This window comes from Aotus nancymaae, unplaced genomic scaffold (genome assembly GCF_030222135.1).
Source record: "Aotus nancymaae isolate 86718 unplaced genomic scaffold, 86718_ANA_hifiasm-v0.15.2.pri h1tg000049l, whole genome shotgun sequence".
In the NCBI taxonomy this organism is placed as follows: Eukaryota; Metazoa; Chordata; class Mammalia; order Primates; family Aotidae; genus Aotus; species Aotus nancymaae.
The window spans coordinates 4,439,604-4,450,624 of NW_026988463.1; the positions used below are offsets into that span (position 1 = coordinate 4,439,604).

Below are 11,021 nucleotides of genomic sequence, written 5' to 3' on the forward strand. Positions count from 1 at the left end.
TGGAGAATGAGGTCTGAGTCAGAAGTCCTCAGGTGTGACCTGCCCAGAACTATCTGTGAATTTGCTGGATTTCTTGTTCTTCCTCAGTGTTTAACAATCACCCAGTTGTTCATTCTCACCAGCAACTTCCTCAGGAAGAGCTCAATATTTGAGGTGGTGCTGCATTTCATCAGACATTCATACATGTTAGCCCACTTAGTCTTCACAGCACACAGTGGATTAATGGATTTTTAAAAGCTAGTATTTATGCATAATGGAATACTACTCAGCCATAAATAAGAAGGAAATTCTGTCATTTGTGACTACATGGATGCATCTAGAGGACATTATGCTAAGTGAAATAAGCCAAATACAGACAGACAAATGGTGCATTATATCACTTATGTGTGAAATCTGAAAAAGTCAAGAGTCGTAGGAGAGTGTAAAATGTTGGTTACCAGAGGTTGGGACAAGGGAAAGGTGGGTGTGGAAAGGAGAGATGTTGGTCAAAGGGTACAAGATTTCAGTTAGGAAAAATAAGGTGTGATGATCTATTTTACAGCATGGTGACTATAGTTAATATAGTTAATATATAATAGTATTATATATTTAAAAATTGCTAAAAGAGTGGATTTTAAATGTTATCACCACAAACAGATGATAAGTATATGAGCTGATGGGTATATTAATAACCCGATTTGATTATTCCCCAATGTATATATGTGTAAAAACATCACATTGTATACCCCATAAATATAATTGTCAGTTAAAAACTTAGAAGACTAAGTCAGATCTGAAGAGAAGTAAAAAACAGATTTCATACAGTTAATTTAGAGACATAGGACCCAATTAAAAATTTGTATTTCTTTACTTGGTATTTTAGAATTTAACTGTTATTTTCTTGTTATACACATAGGCACAGGCACACAAATCCTTCATGTAACTGGCTTTTTCAGAAGGAACTCCATCTGTGTATTTGCAACAGCTGTGACTTAGGTTGGACCCTCCCAAGGATGCTAGGCTGTAAGTCATATTGGACCCTCATCTGAGTCTGAGGGAATCTTGATCTCTCTTGTAGGAAGCTTTTGGTTTAACTGGGAAAACAGGATGACAGTCAGTTGTGGAAGCTGAAGAGTAATCACCTCATATTAATATGGTGTCAGTTCTATACAAGAGTGAGCTCTGGGCTACAAACAGCCTTCTAGGAAACAGGCAAGGGGCCCTCATCCAGGGCCATGGTAGGAATCCTGATGGTCAGCTGCAAGGTGTTCAGGAAGGAGGGAGCATTGGCAGAGTCCCAGTGCAGAAGTCTCTGAGCATCAAGAAAGAGATGTTCAGAAATATCTTAAAAAAAAAAAAAAAGGTCTCTGAGCAGCCACTTAGCTTCCCTGTGCATGTGGGATAACAACCCAAGTTCATGTTGTGGGAATCTCATGCAGTGCAGTAGCTGGTCACTGTCGAGTGTCACTATTTCATTGAGTCAGAAGCCTGCAGAATTGTTCTCATTCCAGGGAGTGGGGTCACTCTGCTGTTCCTTCCCGTCAGTGCTGGCTGAGCTGAGCAACCTGCTCCCTTCCTTCACTTGAGGTTTCTCCAGGACAAAGAAGTCTTTATTGTTCCTTTCTGTATTACCAGATGGAAATGAATTATAATATAGTCCTTAGATTATATTCCCACCTGGCAGCAATGCACTGAGTTACCTGACCTGAAATTTGTTGGACTTAGTCTCCACGGAGGAGGATTTAACATCTTTTCCTGTGGTCTCAGAAGTCCTAGTAGTGCCTTGTACCAGCAATTTAGCAGGAGCAAAAGCTTTGAGACAGTGTTCTGGATCTGCTGAGCTGGTCTAAAGGAATCTCTTTTGCTGGGCGTTAACTGTGATAGGAACTTTGTTACTGTTTCTCTTAGCTCAAGGGTTAGAATGAAAATCAGCAGCTGATCAGGTGAACAGTTAGGAGTACTGGAATTACGGAGTAGTGGAGGTAGATTTTATAAACAGAGGGTCAAAGTTTTTTGGAAATGGGAAAGAGAGAGGGCAGATTGGCCTTTCTAGAATTTGTAATAGAAAAGTAAAGAGGCCCCAGGAACTTCCATTGACTAGTTAGTTAATGCAGTGCAGGATGTTAGCTGGTTTGCTTGGTCCAATTCCTGTCTCTTGGTTTCTTTTTTTCCTTTCCCTGCCTTTCCCTCCCTCTTCCCTTTTTCTTTCCAAGAGAATTGAGTCACTTTATATAAAAGAAGCAGCCAGTTGGCTAAAAAGTCCAACAAAAAACAGTATTTATAGTTCTCCAAATTTCCTGTTTGTCATTGTCAGTATACTTGTAAAATTTTGCACACAGTTGCAGTCGGTGTTTGGGTCTTTTTTAAAAAAAAAAATTTCTGTAGGCTTTTCCATGCATGAACACAGCTTACCAACTTGTCCCGGCTGTGCCAGGATTCCATTGTTTACTATTGTTTGAGCAGTCATGCCCTTTGTTCTTAGGCTGTGTGTTGTTTTTTTCCTAGCATCATAGTATGGCTGTGTATTATTTTGATACCAATTAGGATAACTATTACTATTTCTTGAAGTGTATTTCCCAGAGTGGAATATTTTAGGATATTTTTTCTTCTTTTCTTTTGGAGGGGGGGGCAGGTTGGGAATGTGTAGCTTCTCATTGACAATAGAGATTGAAGTCTAAAAAGGTTCTACATTTATGATTTGGCCCCCAATTTTCTAGAGATTCCAGTGGTTCCTGCAAAGCTTAGCATTCAAGTATAGAAGTCAGCCAGACTAAGTCTGGACATGTAGCTTTTCAGAAAGTGAAAAAAGTTCTGTTTCTGCCATTGCAGGGTGGCCCCTGAATGACTCACTGTGTGGCCACTCCCTTGAATGATGGCTAGGCCACAGAGATGGACACAGGTCGCCTCCCCTGACCCCTGTGTTGAATGTGCCTTCCCAGGAGCCTCCTCTGTCCCCAGCCCCCAGCTCTGCACAGATGGTACTGGTTACTCTCCTTGAGGACTCAGAATTCTTCTTGTTAGTTTTCCTTCAAATTAAAATCAGAAAACTATTGAAGTCATGGACACCAGATTACTTTTTCCTGTTTTTAAAAAATTGCATATTATTGGCATCATGCACGAGATATTCTCCTTCCTTCCTCTCACCACAACCCTGTTTTTTTTTTTTTTTTTTTTTTTTTTCCTGTTGGATGTTTTTATTCAACAAGTATTTATTGAGAATCTAGTATTTTTTAGACCCTGGAGCTATAGCAGTGGAAAAGACAGCTCTGGTCCAGAGTTTGGCTTCCCGTGGGCTGGGAGGACAAGAGTGAGGTTAAACTGGGTGTGCCCAAAGGGAGATGATAACACAAGTAAAGTGCTGCTGAGAAAATGCCCAAGTGGATACCAGAGGAAGCAGCTTTCTCTTCCCTTTTTTTTTTTTAATTTTTTTTTGAAACAGAGTGTTGCTCTGTCTCCCAAGCTAGAATGCAGTGGCATGATCTTGGCTCTGCCTTTTTTGTTTGTTTGTTTGTTTTGTTTTGAGACAGAGTCTCGCTCTGTCACCCAGTCTGGAGTCCAGTGGCTCAATCTTGGCTCACTGCAACCTCTGCCTCCTGGGTTCAAGCAATTCTCCTGCCTCAGCCTCCTGAGTAGCTGAGATTATAGGCTCCTGTCATCATGCCCGGTTAATTTTTGTATTTTTAGTAGAGAGGGGCTTTTACCATGTTGGCCAGGCTGGTCTCGAACTCCTGACCTCAGGTGATCCACCCACCTGGGCCTCCCAAAATGCTGAGATTATAGGTGTGAGCCACTGTGCCCGGCACCTTTTTGTATTTTTAAGAGAAGCAAAAGGACTTGTTGCTTAATTAAGCAAGACTACACTCTCCCAGAGCATACAGTTATTATTGAGTAAAACACAGTTAATGAGATTTAATCACATTCCCAATCACTGTTGTGCAGCATGATCGTTAGGTGCAAATGGCAAGGATGCATACTCAAGGTACTGGTAACCTGGGCCATGAATTGCACTTGTCTTTGCCTCATTTTGCTTGTAAGGAGCATGGGGCCTGCAGTCCTCAGGTACCTGGGGTGTGCCCTCAGCCTGGTTCTTTGCCTCCATCACTGTCTAGAGGCTCTGGGACCCTTTACTGCACCTCTCCCGCCTTTAGACAGCTCAGTGCTTTCTTCCCAGCACCTTTTTCTCTGCTCCCTGAGAACTAAGCAGCCAGAAAGAAATTTTGGATCTTGAGGTCCTCAAGGGTGTACAGCAAAGCTGTTCATATTTTTTATTTATGTATTTATTTATTTTTTTTTAATAGAGGCAGGGTTTCACCATGTTAGTCAGGCTGGTCTCAAACTCCTGACCTCAGGTGGTCCACCTGCCCTGGCCTCCCAAAGTGCTGAGATTACAGGCGTGAGCCACCGAGCCTGGCCTGTATGTATTTATTTATATTTTTTGAGACGGAGATTCGCTCTTGTTACCCAGGCTAGAGTGCAATGGCACGATCTCGGCTCACTGCAACCTCCGCCTCCTGGGTTCAGGCAATTCTCCTGCCTCAGCCTCCTGAGTAGCTGGGATTAGAGGCACACGCCACCATGCCCAGCTAATTTTTTGTAGTTTTAGTAGAGACGGGGTTTCACCATGTTGACCAGGATGGTCTCGATCTCTTGACCTCATGATCCACCTGCCTCGGCCTCCCAAAATGCTGGGATTACAGGTATGCGCCACCACACCTGGCTAATTTTTGTAGTTTTAGTAGAGATAGGGTTTCACCATGTTGGCCAGAATGGTCTCAAACCCCTGACCTCAGGTGATTTGCCCACCTCAGCCTCCCCAAATGCTAGGATTACAAGCGTGAGCCACTGCACCCAGCCACTAAAGCTGTTCTTTTACAAAAAAAAAAAAAAAAAAAAAAAAAAAAAAAGTATAAATCAAGGTCTGAAGGCCATGTAGAGCTTCTTCTGCAGCTTGCAAAGCCTGTCTTGGCCTCTTGGTAAGTGCATGCACAGCTGGGCAGCCTTATATCTGTGAACTGCCCGTTTCTGGCTTTGTTCATATTATTCCCTGGATCTAGAGCCCCTCCCCAACCCCTGCCCCAAATCCTGTCTGTGTTGAGGGTCCTTCCCCAGGAAGCCCGCTGCATACTGTTCCCTCCATGTGATACCCGCCTGCTTTCACATTCTTCTAGACTGTGCTGTGCACCATACAGTTCATCAGCGTTATTTCAGAGGAGAGTGTCTCTGATTTGGAGTCAAGAGAAGGTTCCATTTTTCTTTACATCCTGATGTTTATTTTCTGAGTGTTCTCAGATGTCACTAAGCCTCAGTCAAAATAAAGTATAATCATGATGTAATGTTCATTGAGTGCTCACCACATGGCAGGCATTGTGCTATATGAATTATTGCTTGACTTCCTAAAATAATCCCAGTACAGATGCTAAATCTAAAGATGAGAGAGATGGTTCAAAAAGGCCACAATGAATAAACCATGTGTTATATAATATCCTAAAAGATAACAACAAAAATGTTACTAACTCTAGAGGAAACTTAGGAAAGATATGTACCTTGAGCCTTTCCAGGACCATTTCTTACACTTCTTTGTTCCTCTTGACACCTGTTGTTTCTGGATAGAGCATATAGAAAATGCTCAGTAACTAAGTTCTTTTTCCTTGGCCCAGTTTGGTGTGATTTGGCCCCAGTGTTGGTAGTTCTGTCTTCGTGAGTTACTTTATTAGTTGTGGGTGCTACTGTGCTGCTATGCGTGTGGAAGTTTCCCCAGATGGGCTGTGCCTTCCTAACATTGCCTGAGCAGAAGCCCCCAGGGATGGAGGATCAGCTTGCCTTATTATGGGACTGTATTTCCCTGGCTGACGAAGGCTCAGCCCTTGCAGCAGGCAATGGGAACTGATTGACCAGCTTATTGTTTCCTTCACCTTAGCAAAGTCCTGAGTAGGCTAAGGACAGTCTGCTTTTTTGGTAACTCCTGCAGACTGTCTGCACAAGGTACCCAGCCTCTCACAGGTAGGATGAGCTGGCCTCAACACCCTTGCAGAGGGGTGGAACTGTGTGTTACTTGTCAAGCTTTTTTTTCCCCTAAGCTTTTTGAGGTTTTGTTTTGGTAACTTTTGATACAGTTGTTCTTTTTGGTTTTTTTGAGAAGGAGTTTCACTCTTACTGCCCAGGCTGGAGTGGAGTGGCGCGATCTCGGCTTACTGCAGCGTCGTCCTTCTGGGCTCAAGTGATTCTCCTGCCTTAGTCTCCCAAGTAGCTGGAATTACAGGCGCACACTACCATGCCCAGCTATTTTTTGAAATTTTAGTAGAGACAGGGTTTCACCATGTTGACCATGTTGGTCTTGAACTCCAGTCCACCTCGGCCTCCCAAAGTGGTGTGATTACAGTGTGAGCCACCACGCCCGGCCGTGATACAGTTTTAAGCATACAGAAAAATGGTAAGAATAGTACAAAGAACTCTCATACGTTTTCCCCAGATTCACTGCTAGCATTTTCCCATGTTTGCTTTTCTGACTTGCCAGTGTCCCCTGCCCTGTAGCCTATGCACGTGCACACACACTCTTCTGAACCATTTGATGGGGAGTTGCAGGCAGCGTACCTTTACTTCTGAATAACCCAGTGTGTATTTCTTAGGAACAAGGACATTCCCTTACATAATCACAGTACAGTTATTTAAAAAAACCAGCAAGCTTAATGTCAATACAATGTTATTACCTAATACATTGTTCATGTTCAGATTTTTTTCCATATTTCACTATGGTCCCAGTAATGGCAGAACTTTATTTTAAAGAAAACAATTCTGGGGTGTGTGGGTGTCACCTTGGTTACATTGGCTCTAAGGAGAGCAGAACCGGCAGGTATTTGGGGAAGTTACTGCCATGGGTTCCACATCACCAGCTCCTTGTGTCTCTACAGGACCAGAGGAGCAATAGCAGCAAGAACCACACCCAGCAGCAATGTCAGCGGAAGTGGAGACCTCAGAGGCGGTAGACGAGTCAGAGAAGAACCCTGGGGCCTTAGAAAAGGAGAACCACACGAGGTGAGCCATGGGGGCTGGCTGCACTGAGTCGGGTGTGCCCTGGTTTCATCTGCTGGAAGCACTGGGGAGTGGCCATGGGCCATGACCTGTGGACCCCTGGGTACCTGCTTGGCCCTGCAGGGACAGCATACAGCTTCAGCTGCTTAGGACTCTCCCCACTGGTCCATTGTCTCATCCAAGGAGGCAGGACAGGTGCTGCTGGGAGTGCTGATAGGATTTGATGGTCATCATCCTTTTTTCTTCTTAGAAACTTAAGTGTTTTCTCATCTGGGTTGAGAAAGGGTAAACGGAAGCAAAGCTGGCTCTGTTCATAGTCTTTTACCCCATAAAATGTTGGAGTAACTCTGACTGCAGAGCAGGCTTTCCTTACTCTGTATAGGGACAGCTCATGCTAAACCTGAGCTACCAGGCCCTATTCTGCATCATTAGCCTCTCATTATAGCCCTATCATTGTCCAAGTTTGTTTTTTTATCCCTTGAAATAATTGCTAATAATAAACTGTTTCTCAGAACATGGGAGATACCAAGCTAATCTCCCAAAGAAGCCAGCAGAGGACAGACCATGATAAGGCCGAATTTTTCTCACTCTTGTAGACAGACTGTGTGGACACATCTAAGACCTTGCCCAGGTGCCACCATCTTTAGGATCACACGTTTTCTACCTTGTCCAACCATCAGCACACCTTTATCCTGTGTAATTTCATTAAGTGGTGCAAACCTAAGGTCCTGGCCCCAGCCTCTCTGTTGTCTTCCTTTCATCCCTCTGTGCTTGGGCCTAGTCATGTATAGTCCCAAAGAGGCTGTAGGTCCAAGGTCTGAGGAAGGCAGCAGGGCCGCCCCGGGAGACCCACAGTCACAGCCTTACTGTGAGGTGTGTGGATTCTAGGAGACACAATCCAAGGCAGGCTGTTCCTGGAGAAGCCCGCAAATGCTGATGGGAGTACAGATGTGTCTCTTCGGCCGCTAGGTGGCAATAGAAGCAAAGCATTGCTCTTTTGGGTGGTTCCCAACACAGACACATAGATGTCGGTACTATCTTAAGGAGTAGGCCACAGTTGTCCCTTGTGTCCCGAGTCCTTGAAGCTGACTGTCAATGTCTGCTTGCCCTGCGTTCCCTGACAAGTGCCTGCTATTCATGTTGGAGTGAAGTGTCTGAGCAGCCCCAGCCTCCAGTACAGCAGGTGGTCATCCTGGTGTCTGGACTCAATCTTCCTCCTATGGTCCTTTTTGGGGAGCTGGGAAGGGCTAATTGACACACAAATACCTCCCATCTCTCCACAGAATGCTCGACCTCTCCGAACTCCTGAAGGAAGGGACCAGGGAAGCACACGACCGGGCAGAAAACACCCAGTTTGTCAAGGACTTCTTGAAGGGCAACATTAAGAAGGAGCTGTTTAAGGTTTGTGCCCTGCACTGGGTTCCAGACTGTTGTATGGGGTTGGGGTGGGGGATTTAGTCCCATGAGAAAGGTGCCCCTGGAGCCACTCTGAGGGAAAAGCTGGACTTTCTCCATACTCCATTGTTTCTTGACGTTAAGCTGTGGCTCTCGGCTGAGTATGGTGGCTCATGCCTGTAATCCCAGCACTTTGGGAGGTTGAGGCGGGTGGATCACCTGAGGTCAGGAGTTTGAGACCAGCCTGGCCAACATGGGGAAAGCCCATCTCTACTAAAAATTAAAAAATAAGTAGAGGCATGCACCTGTAGTCCCAGATACTCAGGAGGCTGAGGCAGAGAATCACTTGAACCCAGGAGGCAGAGGTTTCAGTAAGCCAAGATTGTGCCACTGCACTCCAGCCTGGGTGACAGAGTAAGACTCTGTCCCCCGCGGGCAAAAAAAAAAAAAAAATGGGGCTCTCATGGTTTAGGTGGAATAACATAGTGGTGTCAAGGAAGCAAAAGTATGTATGTTCCACAGATTCCTTTAAGAAACACAAAAACTTCTTTGTGTGTTAAATAATTAACTACATAAAAATGGGCCATAGGGTTGGGTCTTTGGGGTTGGGGGTTGCCGCTTGAGCCTCTGCATCCAGCTGCTGGGATGTGGTAGGCTCAGGCATTGCCAGCCTCCTCCTGTCACTTCCACAGCTGGCCACCACTGCACTTTACTTCACATACTCAGCCCTCGAGGAGGAAATGGAACGCAACAAGGACCACCCAGCCTTTGCCCCCTTGTACTTCCCCATGGAGCTGCACCGGAAGGAGGCGCTAACCAAGGACATGGGGTATTTCTTTGGTGAAAACTGGGAGGAGCAGGTGCAGTGCTCCGAGGCTGCCCAAAAGTACGTGGAGCGGATCCGCTACATAGGGCAGAACGAGCCAGAGCTGCTGGTGGCCCATGCGTACACCCGCTACATGGGGGACCTCTCGGGGGGCCAGGTGCTGAAGAAGGTGGCCCAGCGTGCACTGAAACTCCCCAGCACAGGGGAAGGGACCCAGTTCTACCTGTTTGAGAATGTGGACAATGCACAGCAGTTCAAGCAGCTCTACCGGGCCAGGATGAATGCCCTGGACCTGAATATGAAGACCAAAGAGAGGATCGTGGAGGAGGCCAACAAAGCCTTTGAGTACAACATGCAGGTACTATTGGGGCTGCCAGATGCCAGGGCTGAAGAGGGAACCTTTGACAGTGGTAGCAGATCCAGAGTGGCCTTGGAGGGTACATGTGGCATTAGGACAGATGATCTGCAGGGTGCCAAGAGGAAGGTGGCCACCAGAGCTCATGGGCCCGGTGGGTGGTTCCCAGCATGGAGGCCTGGTTTGGTAGATGCCAGTGGGTAATGTTTTGGGAAGGGTGAGTCCTCCAGCACGTGGAGGAGTCTGGGAGAATGGAGCTGGCTCCCTCCCTCATTGCAGGATACTGGTCTTGAAGAATGGATAATTTTCTTTTTAGTAAGCTTTGCTCTGAAAAGCCCTGCTTGGTAAGTTCAGAGAGAGCCAGCGTCACCAAGTAGAGAGTAAGTGAGCTCTGTTTACAAGTAGCCTTTCGACGAGGCTGAGACTGGGGAGACTTACTCTGTCCCCAGATCCTGTCAGCTTCCAGTGAGGCCTTCCAGGGCCACTCAGGGTGGGTCTGCCCTGCCACAGCATTAGTCTCCCACTTTCCAGTTTTTCTGTTGCTTCCTGCTAAAAAATAACCAGCAGCTAGAAATGGGACACTCACGCCCTCACGTATCTGTGCTGTGGTAGTTTCAGTGGCTTGAGCCACCTCAGAGAAGGCAAGGCATGGTGCATGTCTGGTCAGTTCCTAGGGGAGACCCAGTAGTTGGTAGCCGCCGCCTTGGGGTACCAGCATCCACACTTCCCAAGAGCTCGTGCTAGGGAGGAGCATCAGGCAGTGTAGCTGCTGCCCACTAGGGCTGCTAGCTGTGTAGTTGGCACTCCTAAACAAGCTCACCTGCTCCAGCTCACTCTATCAGGAGGGAGTGTCCTCTAAAAGCAAAGTGTGGCCGGGCGCAGTGGCTCATGATTGTAATCCCAGCACTTTGGGAGGCCAAGGCGCAGGGATTACTTAACCCCAGGAATTGAAGACCAGCCTGGGCAACAAGGTGAGACAAATCTACACAAAAAGATTTAAAAATTAGCCAGGTATGGTGCTACACACAGGTAGTCCCAGTTACTTGGGAGGCTAAGGTGGGAGGACCACTTGAGCCTAGGAATTTGAGGCTGTAGTGAGTTAGCCATGTTCACAGCACTGCACTCAAGCCTGGGCAACAGAGACTTCATCTCAAAATATATTAAACAAAAAAAAGTGTGGGCAGCCCAAAGATGGCTCAGTTGGTCCTCTGCTTCTGCAGATATTCAACGAACTGGACCAGGCCCGCTCCATGCTGGCCACAGAGACCTTGAAGGATGGGTTCCCTGTACACGATGGGAAAGGAGACATGCGTAAATGCCCCTTCTACGCTGCTGAACAAGACAAAGGTAGGTCTGCGTGTCCTAAGCTCCCCTTCTGGGGCAGGTGTAGCAGCAGACTCCACTGATGCCATGTCTTTTATTGGTGCTGCCACACAG

General features: G+C 46.4%; 1 protein-coding gene across 2 annotated transcripts in view; it reads left to right on the plus strand.

Moving 5' to 3' along the window:
* Nucleotides 1-11,021, plus strand: part of HMOX2 (heme oxygenase 2) — a 43,379-nt gene that overhangs the window by 26,661 nt on the left and 5,697 nt on the right. Inside the window, exons 1-5 of one of the 2 annotated variants that reach the window (XM_012441871.3) lie at nucleotides 451-1,002; nucleotides 6,888-7,011; nucleotides 8,292-8,409; nucleotides 9,096-9,587; nucleotides 10,805-10,931. In XM_012441871.3, coding sequence (XP_012297294.2) covers nucleotides 6,929-7,011; nucleotides 8,292-8,409; nucleotides 9,096-9,587; nucleotides 10,805-10,931 — 820 coding nt within the window. In that variant the 5' untranslated portion in view covers nucleotides 451-1,002; nucleotides 6,888-6,928. Of the gene's footprint in view, nucleotides 1-450; nucleotides 1,003-6,887; nucleotides 7,012-8,291; nucleotides 8,410-9,095; nucleotides 9,588-10,804; nucleotides 10,932-11,021 lie in introns of those variants that run through there. The other variant, XM_012441870.2, reaches the window with a different exon arrangement.